Source organism: Oncorhynchus mykiss, chromosome 21 (assembly GCF_013265735.2).
Source record: "Oncorhynchus mykiss isolate Arlee chromosome 21, USDA_OmykA_1.1, whole genome shotgun sequence".
Taxonomy (NCBI): Eukaryota; Metazoa; Chordata; class Actinopteri; order Salmoniformes; family Salmonidae; genus Oncorhynchus; species Oncorhynchus mykiss.
Window position 1 is genome coordinate 43,688,466 of NC_048585.1, and position 17,432 is coordinate 43,705,897.

A 17,432-nucleotide genomic window follows, 5' to 3' on the forward strand; every position below is an offset into this window, starting at 1 on the left:
CTTTGGTCTGATGAGTCCACATTTGAGATTTTTGGTTTCAACCGCCGTGTCTTTGGTAGACGCAGAGGAAGTGAACGGATTTCTGCATGCGTGGTTCCCACCGTGAAGCATGGAGGAGGAGGTGTGATGGTGTGGGGGTGCTTTGTTGGTGACACTGTGATTTATTTAGAAATCAAGGCACACTTAACCAGCATGGCAACCACAGCATTCTGCAGCGATTCGTCATCACATCTGGTCTGCGCTTAGTGAGACTATGATTTGTAAGGACTATTTGACCAAGAAGGAGAGTGATGGAGTGCTGCATCAGATGACCTGGCCTCCACAATCCCTGACCCCAACCAAATTGAGAGGGTTTATGTAACGATGTGCGCTGAGAGTCGGGAAGCAAGTTCAGGGAGTGAGTGTTTTAATAAATAAACGTAACATAATACAAAACAAGAAACACGAACAGCACACAGACATGACACAGAAACAGAAACAATGACGCCTGGGGAAGGAACCAAAGGGAGTGACATAAACAGTTGAAGTTGGAAGTTAAAATACACCATAGCCAAATACATTTAAACTCTGTCTTAGGTCAGTTATGATTACCACATTATTTTAAGAATGTGAAATGTCAGAATGATAGTTGAGAGAATGATTGAATTTATTTCAGCTTTTAATCCCAGTGGATCAGAAGATTACATACACTCAATTAGTATTTGGTAGGATTGGTCATTTTGTCCCATTCCTCCTGACAGAGCTGGTGTAACTGAGTCAGGTTTGTTCACACAGGCTTTTTCACTTCTGCCCACAAATGTTCTATAGGATTGAGGTTAGGGCTTTGTGATGGCCACTTCAATTCCTTGACTTTGTTGTCCTTAAGCCATTTTGCCACAACTTTGGAAGTATGCTTGGGGTCATTGTCCATTTGGAAGACCCATTTGATGGGTGATGTCTTGAGATGTCTTGAGATGTTGCTTCAATATATTAACATAATTTTCCTTCACATGATGCCATCTATTTTGTGAGGTGCAACAGTCCCTCCTGCAGCAAAGCACCCCCACAACATGATGCTGCCACCCCCGTGCTTCACGGTTCGGATGTGTTCTTCGGCTTGCAAACCTCCCCTTTTTCCTCCAAACATAACGATGGTCATTATGGCCAAACAATTCTAATTTTGTTTCATCAGACCAGAGGACATTTCTCCAAAAAGTACCATCTTTGTCCCCATGTGCAGTTGCAAACCGTAGCCTGGCTTGTTTATGGTGGTTTTGGAGTAGTGGCATCTTCCTTGCTGAGCGTACTTTCAGGTTATGTCAATATAGGACTTGTTTTACTGTAGATACTTTTGTACCTGTTTCCTCCAGCATCTTCACAAGGTCCTTTGCTGGTGTTCTGGGATTGATTTGCACTTTTCGCACCAAAGTACGTTCATCTCTAGGAGACAGAACACGTCTCCTTCCTGAGCAGTATGACGGCTGCGTGGTCCCATGGTGTTTATACTTGCATACTATTGTTGCATATTATTGTACAGATGAATGTGGTACCTTCAGGTGTTGTAAATTGCTCCCAAGGAGGAACCAGACTTGTCTACAATGTTTTTTCTGAGGTTTTGACTGATTAGATTATTTTTGATTTTGATTTCCCCATGAAGCAAAGAGTTTGAAGGTAGGCCTTGAAATACATCCACAGGTACACCTCCAATTGGCTCAAATGATGTCAATTAGCCTATCAGAAGCTTCTAAAGCCATGACATCATTTTCTGGGATTTTCCAAGCTGTTTAAAGGCACAGTCAACTTAGTGTATGTAAACTTCTGACCCACTGTAATTGTGATACAGTGAATTATAAGTGAAATAATCTGTCTGTGAACAATTGTTGGAAAAATTACTTGAGTCATGCACAAAGTAGATGTCCTAACCGACTTCCCAAAACTATAGTTTGTTAACAAGAAATTTGTGGAGTGGTTGAAAATGAGTTTTAATGACTCCAACCTAAGTGAATGTAAACTTCCGACTTCAACTGTATAGAGCAGGTAGTGAAGGAGGTGATAGAGCCCAGGTGAGTCTAATGGAAGGAAGGAGCTCAGGAAGGAGCTCAGGAAGGAGCTCAGGAAGGAGCACCTGCAACCTACAGCGCAGGTGCTCATAACGATGGTGACAGGTGTGCGCCATAACGACCAGCCTGGTGACCTAGAGGCCGGACAGGGAGCACATGTGACAGTACCCCCTCCCCGACACGCGGCTCCAGTCGCAGGACATCGACCAAAATGACGATCCCGGGGATCAGGAGCGGACCGGTCACCTCTGCTGAGGTGCGGGAAACCTGTCACCTACAGCGCCGGAGAGAGAGCATACTTGATGGTACCGCCTCCCCGGCACGTTCGGGCTCCAGCCGCAGGACACCAATCAAAGGGACGATCCCGGGGATCTGGAGCGGACCGGTCGCCTCCACTGAGGCGCAGAAACCTGAACCAGCTGAGGCGTGAGAGCCTGATGAGCCGGCTGAGACCTCCCCAGTTGCCTCGGTCGAGTCAAAATATCCGAGGGTGTATTCTGTCCAATACTTACCCAGCGCTGGGTACTAAATAACCTAAATTGGGTTGTTTTTAACCCAGCACTACGTGTACAGTGCTTCAATGAGGCATTGAGATAAACAGTTAGTTTCACATGTCAACTTAAGGGAGAGAAATTTGCCAGTATTAATTGATTAGTTAGTGTTGCCAGACTGTTTCTGTTGGTTGCCATGGTACATACCCCGTTGTCGGGTGTGGCCAGTGAGTCGTAGAGGCGGCAGAGGGAGGAGACTCCATTGAGCTCGGTGATGGCCACCAGCTCCTTACAGCTGCGCCTCTTGAACGCTATGGTCTTCTCTGTGTACCTATCAAACAACCGCTTCAGGTAGTCCACTTCAACCTGCAGGGAGATGGAGGGAGGCAGAGAGAGAGGGGATGGGGGAGAGGGGAAGGGAAGAGAAGAGAAAGAGGGAGAAGGGGGAGAGAGTGCAAGCAAAAGAGGCAAAAAGGGGAGAGAGGGAAGGAGAGGAGAGACAGAAGGAAAGGAGGGAGGGAGAGGGAGAGAGGTGAGGGGGGAGACCGACGGGGGCAAGGAAGAGAGAGGAGAGAGGAAAGAGAATATAAAGGGTTAATAATCAGAGCACCTTCATACAGTAGGTTAAACCTGTGGTGCAGCTAGCCTGTTACCTTCTGTCGTTTGTCCATCCAGGACTGGACGTAGGGCTTCCAGCCCAGGTCTGAGCAGTCGTTGTAGACCATCCCACAGCGAGAAACCGTGGCTGGGGAAGCCTGGGACAGGTCCTCACACTCAAACAACAGAGACACCTACGCACACAATACAAAATAAGATGATACTATATACTGTAGATAAGGACTTTCAGATGGCAGTTACTGTACTATTTGTAGTATATCATTTTGAATGCAGACGTGTGTGTGTGTGTGTGTGTGTGCGCACGCATGTGGGCGCTTGCATGTCACCTGTTCTGGCATGGAGATTCTCTCTCCGTTGATGAGAGTGAGAACCTTGTTGTCGTCCATGACAGAGTTCATGCTCTCGATCCACAGAGTGTCCACCGGGCCGTCAAAAATGATCCACTTCTCATCAGGCTTCTCATCTGGGCCCAGGGGGAGTGGGAAGGAGGGAGGGGGACAAGGTTAAGAGTGGGGCAGACACACACGCATGCACGTACGTAGACATACACACGCAAATCACAACACAAACTGTGTCATCGTCAATCTCATAGACTCATTATTTTTACCCTCGCCCCTAGTCACTTCCCCAAGGGGAAATCCCCGTCGAAACCGGATGCAGTTTGATTGCCATCTTAAGTGGAGGTCCAATTCAGAAACGTTGCCCCCCTCGGCTCTCGACTTAACTCGAGGGCGTGAACGAAGAACTTTGATCACTTATGGGGTTAATATGACCCACCATTCAATGCAAACTGTAGTCACCGTCTCAAACTCTGGTGGCCGCGAAGTGTCAAATTCAATCAACACGGCTGCATTTTTGGCATGTCAGACAAAATTATGAAGCTTGCTTGCTAAAAATAAAAATATATATATAGACAACATTGACTTTAGCGTTGGCAAAATGGCTTAGTCTCATAGTGAGGAGCTTATAAAACGTGGCTAGATTCCTAAACATATTTTTGGGGAATTCTGAAATGGATGACTAAATTAGAAAACTAGCTATCCAGCTATAGGTTACTGTAGCTAGCTACCTGACAGGAGTGCCAGATAGCTACGTTAGCTGGCTAGGTACATTCATAGCATTAGGTTGGCTGTTTTTAAGCTCAACTAGATTTCCACCGAGGACGTTGCCTCTCCGATCATCACTCTCCCTCGCTTGGGCAAGAGACATTTAAGGTACACTCGGACGTGACGATGTAAGACGGCATTCAAGGGCTGAGGGTTTAGGGCTGAGGGCTGTCTACTTTTGAGTTTGAAAACGCAGCCCCCTTTATCTACTCTGCCATATGCGACTCATTCACCAAACCACTGTACACAACCATCTGGTTCAACACTCTTGATATGGGAGACAGAGAGAGAGACACACAGCAGCCCCACTTAACCACACACCAACATCATCAAACCTGTCACACACACACACACAGACAGCAGAGCAAACTGCCACATGTCCTCTGGGCTGATTCTCCACTTCATAAAGGGAGGGACAAGAAAAGAGGAGGAAACAAACAGCAGATGAGATGAAGAGAACTGAACTGCACATCCTGATTGATAAAAACAAGAGTGGCGCAGTGGTCTAAGGTACTGCAGTGCCACTAGAGATCCTGGTTCGAGTCCAGGCTCTGTCGCAGCCGGCCGCGACCGGGAAACACATGGAGTGGCGCACAACTGGCCCAGTGTCGTCCGGGTTAGGGAGTGTTTGGCCGGCAGGGATGTCCTTGTCCCATCCCGCACTAGCGACTCCTGTGGCGGGCCGGGCGCAGTGCACTCTGACCAGGTCGCTAGGTGTACGGTGTTTCCTCTGACACATTGGTGTGGCTGGCTTCCGGGTTAAGTGGGCATTGTGTCAAGAAGCAGTGTGGCTTGGTTGGGTTGTGTTTCGGAGGACACACGGCTCTCGACCTTCACCTCTCCTGAGTCTGTAAGGGAGTTGCAGAGATGAGACAAGACTAACTTCCAATTGGATAAGATGAAATTGGGGAGAAAAGGGGTAAAAAAAATATATAATTAAGATGGAAGAGCAAAAGAATAATCCACACTAAGATCTAAAGGATGTGGCAATATAACCCAGGATGATGATATGGGAACGCCCTGGAAAAGAAGATGTCAGGGATGGAAGGACAGAAGGTGGAAAGAAAAGAAGGCGGGAGGCAAAGCGGACAGCAGGTGTTGGATTGGTCGAGCACACGGCACAGCATCACAACCTGAGCAGGCCTCTCACATGGCAGCAGAGAGCACTCCGTCCTTTCACTCGCTGTAGCCCAGGACATACCAACCATACAGCACTCCCTGAGACAGAGACTTGGGACTGATGGGGAACTCCTGTTGGGGAGGAGGGAGAGGAGGGGGCAACCAGGGTGTTGGCTAAAGGCTGGGAGCCCAGGATATGCTGTATGGAACACTTCCACAACGAAGGGCACCCAGGAAGAAGGTACTGGGACATGGAAAGACAAAGAGGCAATGGGGGGTCGGGGGGGATGGGGAACAGACACTGAAGTGAATAAATGGTGGACATATAGGGGCACAAAATGGGCAATGGGATGGAAAAGGGGGAACCAGAGACATCCCGGAAGGTGGAGAGTGGAGGGACAAGGTTAACTTCCATTTGAGGCCATTCAGAAGAAAAGAATAGATGGAATCAGTCGATATGAGTATAGGCACTGACGTACCATATGAGTGTGGTCCTGTGACGAGCTACACAGCTTAACAGCAGCTCAGAGTGGAGACTCACACCGTCTCTCTGCATCAGTGTGCAGAAAGAGAGAGGAAGGAGAGAAGAGAAAGAGAAGGGGGAGAGAGAGAGAATAGAGAGAGAAGGGAGAGAGAAAGAAGGGGAGAAAGAGAGAGTGAAGGGAGAGAGAGAGAAGGGAGAGAGAAGGGAGAGAGAGAAGGGAGAGAGAGAGAGAGAGGGAGAGAGAAAGAGAAAGAGAGAGAGAGAGAGAGAGAGAGAAGGGGGAGAGAGAGAAGGGAGAGAGAGAGAAAGGAGAGAGAGAGAAGGGAGAGAGAGAGAAGGGAGAGAGAGAGAGAGAGAGAGAAGGGAGAGAGAGAGAGAAGGGAGAGAGAGAGGAGAGCGAGAGATAGCAGGGAGAGGGTGAAGGGAGAGAGAGAGGGGGAGAGAGAGAGAGTGAAGGGAGAGAGAGGGGGAGAGAGTAGAGAGTAAGAGAGAGAGATTAGAGAGAGCGTAGAGAGAGAGCGTAGAGAGAGAGAGTAGAGAGAAGGGAGAGAGAGAGAAGGGGGAGAGAGAGAAGGGAGAGAGAGAGAGAAGGGAGAGAGAGAGAGAAGAGAGAGAGAAGGGAGAGAGAGAGAGAGAAGGGAGAGAGAGAGAGGAGAGCGAGAGATAGCAGGGAGAGGGTGAAGGGAGAGAGAGAGAGAGAGAGAGAGTGAAGGGAGAGAGAGGGGGAGAGAGTAGAGCGTAAGAGAGAGAGATTAGAGAGAGCGTAGAGAGAGAGCGTAGAGAGAGTAGAGAGAGAGAGAGGGAGAGAGTAGAGAATTAGAGAGAGAGGGAGAGAGTAGAGAGAGAGAGAGAGGGAGAGAGTAGAGAGAGGGGGAGAGAGGGATAGAGTAGAGAGAGAGAGAGAGAGAGAGAGAGAGAGAGAGAGGGAGAGAGTAGAGAGAGGGGGAGAGAGTAGAGAGAGAAAGAGAGGGAGAGAGTAGAGAGAGGGGGAGAGAGAAGAGAGAGAGAGAGAGAGAGAGAGAGAGTAGAGAGAGTGGGAGAGAGTAGAGAGAGGGGGAGAGAGTAGGGGGAGAGAGTAGAGAGTAGAGAGAATCAGCAGGGACAGGGACCAGATAAACCCCCTCCAGTACACGTAGTAGGACAGAGTGAGTGTGGGCTGGACCCACAGGGGAAGAGAACTGGGTTTGGCGAACACAGAAAGAACACAGTGTGACATTTAATCCTATTGAAACGCTTGGTGACAAAATGGTGGGTGTGCCATGGTGAACTGATGAAAGAATGGTGGACTCGTTTGTGTGATTAATGAAGAAATACAAAAATAGGGCAAATGAACAAACACTTTCCCTCTTAGTGGATTCCTGGTGTGAGTGTGTGTGCAAACGTGTGTTTGTGTGTACGGCACTTGTTTGAACATGCTTGTGAGTGTGTGTTCTACAGGGACAGAGGCGTGTGCCAGCGGTGTGTGTGTGTTGAACGAGGCCTGGAGTTTGGCCTTGAGTGCCTACTCCCTCCTGTATCTCCAGTGAGCAGCACTGTGGAGCAGAGGGACTGCAGAGCTGGAGAGGTAGAGAGAGAGAGAGAGAGAGAGAGAGAGAGAGAGAGAGAGAGGGAGAGTAGTGTCTGTCTTCTGCTGTCTTCTGCTGTGTTGCTACAGGACTGGAGAAGAGAGGAGAGGAGAGGGGGGGAGAGGGGGGGAGGAGAGGAGAGGAGAGGAGAGGAGAGGAGAGGAGAGGAGAGGAGAGGAAGATGAGGGGGGTAGGAGAAGAGAGGAGAGGAGACAGGAGCGACCGAAAGGAGGAGAGGCGCTGAGAATGGAAGGAGGAGAAGGTAACAGCTCTCTGTAATGGCTGGCGACATGGAGGGATAAAGAGAGCAGAGAGAGAGAGAAGGCAGGAGTCCAGAGTGGCGGGCTGCCGGGGTGATTCTGATGGGCAGGATGCAGCTGTATGAGAAAAGCCTTTCTCTCTCTCTCTACCTCTTTGTTGCAGGTTGTTTTCTATGCCATGGTCTCTCTCTCTCTCAAGACTTAGATTGCCAAAGGAACCAAGGAGTAGGGAGTGATACAGCACACATACCTCACTTCCAATTTCAAGCCACATGACATCTCTATATCTCTCTCTCTCTCTCGATCAGGGATGGGAAACTTTGATGGGGGTGGGGGGCTACAAAAAAACTGAACTCATCACGAAGGGCCACAGTTGGCTCGTGGGTCTGCATACTCATATCTATACCCTCCACCACCCACCCTCTGAGGAAAACTAAGCGTTTTAAAGCTCATTTCCTGCAATTTTGCCATGGATGCAGAGAAAATGTTGCAGTTTTACAGTAAGTTTGCTGTAATTCTACACTTCCTGCCATGGGCCAGAGAGAAGACTTAGCAATTTTAGAACTCATTTCATGACTTTCTACTCCTTTTGCTGTGGCACGGAGAGGGAGCAGTTTTACAGCAGTTTTACAGCTAATGTCCTGCAATTCTACACATTTTGCCATAGAGTGGAGGCAGTTTGAAATGTTTTATACTACAACTGGTCGGTAAATCGACCATGCTTACTACAAGTTCAGATAGCAGGACGCTAGACTAACTTACCGCTCTACAAATGTTTTACTGACATGGGCTAATTGAGTGACTGCTGACGCACAACCACATTTTTAAATTGCACCTTGTGTATTCTGTTATTGTAACTCTCAATAACACCGTTTTTTTTGGAAGGGCGAAATTGGTACAAAAGGAAGGGGTCATTCGGCCTGCGGGTCGCCAGCTGCCCTCCCTGCTCTAGATGTTAAAAGTGCCCTGGGCTCTCAATCTCCCACATACGTTGGTGTCGCTCTATATTTCGATGGTAATACTGCTCTCCCCAACCTAAGCCTACAGCGCCAGGGCTATTCAATTCCGACCACTGTTGGCTTTCATCCTTCCCCTCTAATCAGGACCTGATTCAGACCTGGAACAACAACATGTGAGTGGAAGTCTAGTGGACAATCAGTGACATTGAGGACAGTCTCTGGTTTACTCGAATAGAAATTGCATATCGGGGTTCAAACACTATTCGAATCCTTTCAAATACTTTGCTTTATCCTGCCAAGGGTGCCAGATGGGCGAGGCTTGCACTCCTGGGACTTGACTATTGGTTCCATTGCGCCAGGCAAGATCAATCAACCACAGCTAAATTATTTGAAATGATTTTTGAACCCAGGTCTGCTATCTGTATAATGAATGTCCAGTACCTGCGCAGGCCCCTCTCATGAGGGAGGAGAGCACCCCGTCGGTCCACTCGTTGGTGGACAGGTCGTATTCACCATACAGCTCCCCGAGGCTCACCGCCTTGGGGTTCAGAGGGCATTCCTGCATGGCGGGCACACACAGGTCACAGGTCAACAGGCAAAGGTCAAGGGTGAAGAGGTCAATCAGTGAGAGCATAAATAAGTCTCAAACGACACTCTATTCTCCATATAATGCACTAACTTAAGGGGAAACGGTTGTCATTTTAGATTTGCCCTAAAAGTGGACAAGGAAGGAGGGGGTAGGGGTTACGGAATGACAAGAGAAAGACACGAGCAGACAGAGAGAGAGGGGACATGTTGATATCGCGTGGCTGCATAGAATAGCAACGTGCATGCCCCGCACACCTGAGGATTTGTCGTTTTCAACCATCTACTTCCAGTGTTTGAGGGGGCGCAAAATCCACTTGTCACTTAAATCTCGCCGGATTGGCTGCTTTCATTTTACTCCTGCGATTCTTTCATACTCTCGCTTGCACCTGTTGTTTTTGCCCCGTTAACTTTACGACCGCGGAGACGTTTGTAATGACCTGTCAAACACACCCCGGTAATGGCCGTCTATGAGAACGCTAAAGCCTTGTCTGGGATTTAACGCACCGTCTCCACACTTACATCACAACAAACAGAGAAAGAGAACTTGATTTTGATGGGTGTTCATTTTATGGGGAATTGAAAATAATAATAATAAAATGAATAATAATTGAATACAGTTGAAATGTTTACAAATTAAAGCAACTTGTGAAAATGAACCCTTGGATCATAGTGATATTATGTCTGATATCCCAAACAAGGTGAAGTGTGTTTAGATAGGTGTCATCTAGAGCCAAGCCTGTTGAGTTTACATTCCAGGGGACCTTGTGTCACGACTTCTGCCGAAGTCGAAACCTCTCCATGTTCGGGCAGTGCTCGGGGGTCGACGTCACCGGTCTTCTAGCCATCATTGATCCCTTTTTCATTTTCCATTGGTTTTGTCTTGTCTTTCTACACACCTGGTTTCAATCCCATTCATTACCTGTTGTGTATTTAACCCTCTCTTCCCCCTCAGGTCTTTGTCAGAGATTGTTTGTTATTCAGTGTTGTGGTGGTTTTGTATTGATGCCCTCGTACCCACTTTGTTTATTGTCTACATTTAGTGTTTGGAGTCTGTTTCGTTTATCATTATTAAATAGCTCCATTACACTCAGTTTGATTCTCCAGCGCCACCTATACACACGACTCTGACACCTTGCTATTGTCACACCTGTTAAATTATGCAAGAGAACGTGAAAACAACAGTAACTAATGAGGCAGCCTAGACAGGTAGGGTAGACAGAGCAGGTGAGTGGAGGTAGGGTAGACAGAGCAGGTGAGTGGAGGTAGGGTAGACAGAGCAGGTGAGTGGAGGTAGGGTACACAGGGCAAGAGAGTGGAGGTAGGGTAGACAGAGCAGGTGAGTGGAGGTAGGGTAGACAGAGCAGGTGAGTGGAGGTAGGGTAGACAGAGCAGGTGAGTGGAGGTAGGGTAGACAGAGCAGGTGAGTGGAGATAGGCTAGACAGAGCAGGTGAGTGGAGGTAGGGTAGACAGAGCAGGTGAGTGGAGGTAGGCTAGACAGAGCAGGTGAGTGGAGGTAGGGTACACAGGGCAGGTGAGTGGAGGTAGGGTAGACAGAGCAGGTGAGTGGAGGTAGGGTAGACAGAGCAGGTGAGTGGAGGTAGGCTAGACAGAGCAGGTGAGTGGAGGTAGGGTACACAGGGCAGGAGAGTGGAGGTAGGGTAGACAGAGCAGGTGAGTGGAGGTAGGGTAGACAGAGCAGGTGAGTGGAGGTAGGGTAGACAGAGCAGGTGAGTGGAGGTAGGGTAGACAGAGCAGGTGAGTGATGGTAGGGTAGACAGAGCAGGTGAGTGGAGGTAGGGTAGACAGAGCAGGTGAGTGGAGGTAGGGTAGACAGAGCAGGTGAGTGGAGGTAGGCTAGACAGAGCAGGTGAGTAGAGGTAGGGTAGACAGAGCAGGTGAGTGGAGGTAGGGTACACAGGGCAGGAGAGTGGAGGTAGGGTAGACAGAGCAGGTGAGTGATGGTAGGGTAGACAGAGCAGGTGAGTGGAGGTAGGGTAGACAGAGCAGGTGAGTGATGGTAGGGTAGACAGAGCAGGTGAGTGGAGGTAGGGTAGACAGAGCAGGTGAGTGCTGGTAGGGTAGACAGAGCAGGTGAGTGGAAGTAGGGTAGACAGAGCAGGTGAGTGGAGATAGGGTAGACAGAGCACGGTGAGTGGAGGTAGGGTAGACAGAGCAGGTGAGTGGAGGTAGGGTAGACAAGGCAGGTGAGTAGAGGTAGGGTAGACAGAGCAGGTGAGTGGAAGTAGGGTAGACAGAGCAGGTGAGTGGAGATAGGGTAGACAGAGCACGGTGAGTGGAGGTAGTGTAGACAGAGCAGGTGAGTGGAGGTAGGGTAGACAGAGCAGGTGAGTGACGGTAGGGTAGACAGAGCAGGTGAGTGGAGGTAGGGTAGACAGAGCACGGTGAGTGGAGGTAGGGTAGACAGAGCAGGTGAGTGATGGTAGGGTAGACAGAGCAGGTGAGTGGAGGTAGGGTAGACAGAGCAGGTGAGTGCTGGTAGGGTAGACAGAGCAGGTGAGTGGAAGTAGGGTAGACAGAGCAGGTGAGTGGAGATAGGGTAGACAGAGCACGGTGAGCGGAGGTAGGGTAGACAGAGCAGGTGAGTGGAGGTAGGGTAGACAGAGCAGGTGAGTGACGGTAGGGTAGACAGAGCAGGTGAGTGGAGGTAGGGTAGACAGAGCACGGTGAGTGGAGGTAGGGTAGACAGAGCAGGTGAGTGATGGTAGGGTAGACAGAGCAGGTGAGTGGAGGTAGGGTAGACAGAGCAGGTGAGTGCTGGTAGGGTAGACAGAGCAGGTGAGTGGAAGTAGGGTAGACAGAGCAGGTGAGTGGAGATAGGGTAGACAGAGCACGGTGAGTGGAGGTAGGGTAGACAGAGCAGGTGAGTGGAGGTAGGGTAGACAAGGCAGGTGAGTAGAGGTAGGGTAGACAGAGCAGGTGAGTGGAGGTAGTGTAGACAAGGCAGGTGAGTGGAGGTAGGGTAGACAGAGCAGGTGAGTGGAGGTAGGGTAGACAGAGCAGGTGAGTGGAGGTAGGGTAGACAGAGCAGGTGAGTGGAGGTAGGGTAGACAGAGCAGGTGAGTGCTGGTAGGGTAGACAGAGCAGGTGAGTGGAAGTAGGGTAGACAGAGCAGGTGAGTGGAAGTAGGGTAGACAGAGCAGGTGAGTGGAGATAGGGTAGACAGAGCACGGTGAGTGGAGGTAGGGTAGACAGAGCAGGTGAGTGGAGGTAGGGTAGACAAGGCAGGTGAGTAGAGGTAGGGTAGACAGAGCAGGTGAGTGGAGGTAGTGTAGACAAGGCAGGTGAGTGGAGGTAGGGTAGACAGAGCAGGTGAGTGGAGGTAGGGTAGACAGAGCAGGTGAGTGGAGGTAGGGTAGACAGAGCAGGTGAGTGACGGTAGGGTAGACAGAGCAGGTGAGTGGAGGTAGGGTAGACAGAGCACGGTGAGTGGAGGTAGGCTAGACAGAGCAGGTGAGTGGAGGTAGGGTAGACAAGGCAGGTGAGTGGAGGTAGGGTAGACAGGACAGGTGAGTGGAGGTAGGGTAGACAGAGCAGGTGAGTGGAGGTAGGGTAGACAGAGCAGGTGAGTGGAGGTAGGGTAGACAGAGCAGGTGAGTGGAGGTAGGGTAGACAGAGCAGGTGAGTGGAGGTAGGGTAGACAGAGCAGGTGAGTGGAGGTAGGGTAGACAGAGCAGGTGAGTGGAGGTAGGGTAGACAGAGCAGGTGAGTGGAGGTAGGGTAGACAGAGCAGGTGAGTGGAGGTAGGGTAGACAAGGCAGGTGAGTAGAGGTAGGGTAGACAGAGCAGGTGAGTGGAGGTAGTGTAGACAAGGCAGGTGAGTGGAGGTAGGGTAGACAGAGCAGGTGAGTGGAGGTAGGGTAGACAGAGCAGGTGAGTGGAGGTAGGGTAGACAGAGCAGGTGAGTGACGGTAGGGTAGACAGAGCAGGTGAGTGGAGGTAGGGTAGACAGAGCACGGTGAGTGGAGGTAGGGTAGACAGAGCAGGTGAGTGGAGGTAGGGTAGACAAGGCAGGTGAGTGGAGGTAGGGTAGACAGAGCAGGTGAGTGGAGGTAGGGTAGACAGAGCAGGTGAGTGGAGGTAGGGTAGACAGAGCAGGTGAGTGGAGGTAGGGTAGACAGAGCAGGTGAGTGGAGGTAGGGTAGACAGAGCAGGTGAGTGGAGGTAGGGTAGACAGAGCAGGTGAGTGGAGGTAGGGTAGACAGAGCAGGTGAGTGGAGGTAGGGTAGACAGAGCACGGTGAGTGGAGGTAGGGTAGACAGAGCAGGTGAGTGATGGTAGGGTAGACAGAGCAGGTGAGTGGAGGTAGGGTAGACAGAGCAGGTGAGTGCTGGTAGGGTAGACAGAGCAGGTGAGTGGAAGTAGGGTAGACAGAGCAGGTGAGTGGAGATAGGGTAGACAGAGCACGGTGAGTGGAGGTAGGGTAGACAGAGCAGGTGAGTGGAGGTAGGGTAGACAAGGCAGGTGAGTAGAGGTAGGGTAGACAGAGCAGGTGAGTGGAGGTAGTGTAGACAAGGCAGGTGAGTGGAGGTAGGGTAGACAGAGCAGGTGAGTGGAGGTAGTGTAGACAAGGCAGGTGAGTGGAGGTAGGGTAGACAGAGCAGGTGAGTGGAGGTAGGGTAGACAGAGCAGGTGAGTGCTGGTAGGGTAGCTAGAGCAGGTGAGTGGAAGTAGGGTAGACAGAGCAGGTGAGTGGAGATAGGGTAGACAGAGCACGGTGAGTGGAGGTAGGGTAGACAGAGCAGGTGAGTGGAGGTAGGGTAGACAAGGCAGGTGAGTAGAGGTAGGGTAGACAGAGCAGGTGAGTGGAGGTAGTGTAGACAAGGCAGGTGAGTGGAGGTAGGGTAGACAGAGCAGGTGAGTGGAGGTAGGGTAGACAGAGCAGGTGAGTGGAGGTAGGGTAGACAGAGCAGGTGAGTGACGGTAGGGTAGACAGAGCAGGTGAGTGGAGGTAGGGTAGACAAGGCAGGTTAGTAGAGGTAGGGTAGACAGAGCAGGTGAGTGGAGGTAGTGTAGACAAGGCAGGTGAGTGGAGGTAGGGTAGACAGAGCAGGTGAGTGGAGGTAGGGTAGACAGAGCAGGTGAGTGCTGGTAGGGTAGCTAGAGCAGGTGAGTGGAAGTAGGGTAGACAGAGCAGGTGAGTGGAGATAGGGTAGACAGAGCACGGTGAGTGGAGGTAGGGTAGACAGAGCAGGTGAGTGGAGGTAGGGTAGACAAGGCAGGTGAGTAGAGGTAGGGTAGACAGAGCAGGTGAGTGGAGGTAGTGTAGACAAGGCAGGTGAGTGGAGGTAGGGTAGACAGAGCAGGTGAGTGGAGGTAGGGTAGACAGAGCAGGTGAGTGACGGTAGGGTAGACAGAGCAGGTGAGTGGAGGTAGGGTAGACAGAGCACGGTGAGTGGAGGTAGGGTAGACAGAGCAGGTGAGTGGAGGTAGGGTAGACAGAGCAGGTGAGTGGAGGTAGGGTAGACAGAGCAAGTGAGTGGAGGTAGGGTAGACAGAGCAGGTGAGTGGAGGTAGGGTAGACAGAGCAGGTGAGTGGAGGTAGGGTAGACAGAGCAGGTGAGTGGAGGTAGGGTAGACAGAGCAGGTGAGTGGAGGTAGGGTAGACAGAGCAGGTGAGTGGAGGTAGGGTAGACAGAGCAGGTGAGTGGAGGTAGTGTAGACAGAGCAGGTGAGTGGAGGTAGGGTAGACAGAGCAGGTGAGTGGAGGTAGGGTAGACAGAGCAGGTGAGTGGGGGTAGTGTAGACAAGGCAGGTGAGTGGAGGTAGGGTAGACAGAGCACGGTGAGTGGAGGTAGGGTAGACAGAGCAGGTGAGTGGAGGTAGGGTAGACAGAGCAGGTGAGTGGAGGTAGGGTAGACAGAGCAGGTGAGTGGAGGAAGGGTAGACAGAGCAGGTGAGTGGAGGTAGGGTAGACAAGGCAGGTGAGTGGAGGTAGGGTAGACAGAACAGGTGAGTGGAGATAGGGTAGACAGAGCACGGTGAGTGGAGGTAGGGTAGACAGAGCAGGTGAGTGGAGGTAGGGTAGACAAGGCAGGTGAGTAGAGGTAGGGTAGACAGAGCAGGTGAGTGGAGGTAGTGTAGACAAGGCAGGTGAGTGGAGGTAGGGTAGACAGAGCAGGTGAGTGGAGGTAGGGTAGACAGAGCAGGTGAGTGGAGGTAGGGTAGACAGAGCAGGTGAGTGACGGTAGGGTAGACAGAGCAGGTGAGTGGAGGTAGGGTAGACAGAGCACGGTGAGTGGAGGTAGGGTAGACAGAGCAGGTGAGTGGAGGTAGGGTAGACAGAGCAGGTGAGTGGAGGTAGGGTAGACAGAGCAAGTGAGTGGAGGTAGGGTAGACAGAGCAGGTGAGTGGAGGTAGGGTAGACAGAGCAGGTGAGTGGAGGTAGGGTAGACAGAGCAGGTGAGTGGAGGTAGGGTAGACAGAGCAGGTGAGTGGAGGTAGGGTAGACAGAGCAGGTGAGTGGAGGTAGGGTAGACAGAGCAAGTGAGTGGAGGTAGGGTAGACAGAGCAGGTGAGTGGAGGTAGGGTAGACAGAGCAGGTGAGTGGAGGTAGGGTAGACAGAGCAGGTGAGTGGAGGAAGGGTAGACAGAGCAGGTGAGTGGAGGTAGGGTAGACAAGGCAGGTGAGTGGAGGTAGGGTAGACAGAGCAGGTGAGTGGAGGTAGGGTAGACAGAGCAGGTGAGTGGAGGTAGGGTAGACAGAGCAAGTGAGTGGAGGTAGGGTAGACAGAGCAGGTGAGTGGAGGTAGGGTAGACAGAGCAGGTGAGTGGAGGTAGGGTAGACAGAGCAGGTGAGTGGAGGTAGGGTAGACAGAGCAGGTGAGTGGAGGTAGGGTAGACAGAGCAGGTGAGTGGAGGTAGGGTAGACAGAGCAGGTGAGTGGAGGTAGTGTAGACAGAGCAGGTGAGTGGAGGTAGGGTAGACAGAGCAGGTGAGTGGAGGTAGGGTAGACAGAGCAGGTGAGTGGGGGTAGTGTAGACAAGGCAGGTGAGTGGAGGTAGGGTAGACAGAGCACGGTGAGTGGAGGTAGGGTAGACAGAGCAGGTGAGTGGAGGTAGGGTAGACAGAGCAGGTGAGTGGAGGTAGGGTAGACAGAGCAGGTGAGTGGAGGAAGGGTAGACAGAGCAGGTGAGTGGAGGTAGGGTAGACAAGGCAGGTGAGTGGAGGTAGGGTAGACAGAGCAGGTGAGTGGAGATAGGGTAGACAGAGCACGGTGAGTGGAGGTAGGGTAGACAGAGCAGGTGAGTGGAGGTAGGGTAGACAAGGCAGGTGAGTAGAGGTAGGGTAGACAGAGCAGGTGAGTGGAGGTAGTGTAGACAAGGCAGGTGAGTGGAGGTAGGGTAGACAGAGCAGGTGAGTGGAGGTAGGGTAGACAGAGCAGGTGAGTGGAGGTAGGGTAGACAGAGCAGGTGAGTGGAGGTAGGGTAGACAGAGCAGGTGAGTGGAGGTAGGGTAGACAGAGCAGGTGAGTGGAGGTAGGGTAGACAGAGCAGGTGAGTGGAGGTAGGGTAGACAGAGCAGGTGAGTGGAGGTAGTGTAGACAGAGCAGGTGAGTGGAGGTAGGGTAGACAGAGCAGGTGAGTGGAGGTAGGGTAGACAGAGCAGGTGAGTGGAGGTAGTGTAGACAAGCCAGGTGAGTGGAGGTAGGGTAGACAGAGCAGGTGAGTGGAGGTAGGGTAGACAGAGCAGGTGAGTGGAGGTAGGGTAGACAGAGCAGGTGAGTGACGGTAGGGTAGACAGAGCAGGTGAGTGGAGGTAGGGTAGACAGAGCACGGTGAGTGGAGGTAGGGTAGACAGAGCAGGTGAGTGGAGGTAGGGTAGACAGAGCAGGTGAGTGGAGGTAGGGTAGACAGAGCAGGTGAGTGGAGGTAGGGTAGACAGAGCAGGTGAGTGGAGGTAGGGTAGACAGAGCAGGTGAGTGGAGGTAGGGTAGACAGAGCAGGTGAGTGGAGGTAGGGTAGACAGAGCAGGTGAGTGGAGGTAGGGTAGACAGAGCAGGTGAGTGATGGTAGGGTAGACAGAGAAGGTGAGTGGAGGTAGGGTAGGGTAGACAGAGCAGGTGAGTGATGGTAGGGTAGACAGAGCAGGTGAGTGATGGTAGGGTAGACAGAGCAGATGAGTGGAGGAAGGGTAGACAGAGCAGGTGAGTGGAGGTAGGGTAGACAGAGCAGGTGAGTGGAG

The 17,432-nt window shown here is 51.4% G+C and overlaps 1 protein-coding gene across 1 annotated transcript in view; it reads right to left on the minus strand.

Moving 5' to 3' along the window:
* The window catches only part of dnah2 (dynein, axonemal, heavy chain 2), a 217,575-nt gene that overhangs the window by 64,835 nt on the left and 135,308 nt on the right, over window positions 1-17,432 (minus strand). Inside the window, exons 43-46 of the mRNA XM_036957925.1 lie at window positions 9,083-9,200; window positions 3,475-3,611; window positions 3,184-3,321; window positions 2,738-2,896 (exon numbers count right to left, since the gene is read on the minus strand). Of these exons, the coding sequence (XP_036813820.1) occupies window positions 2,738-2,896; window positions 3,184-3,321; window positions 3,475-3,611; window positions 9,083-9,200 (552 nt within the window). The remainder of the gene's footprint in view (window positions 1-2,737; window positions 2,897-3,183; window positions 3,322-3,474; window positions 3,612-9,082; window positions 9,201-17,432) is intronic.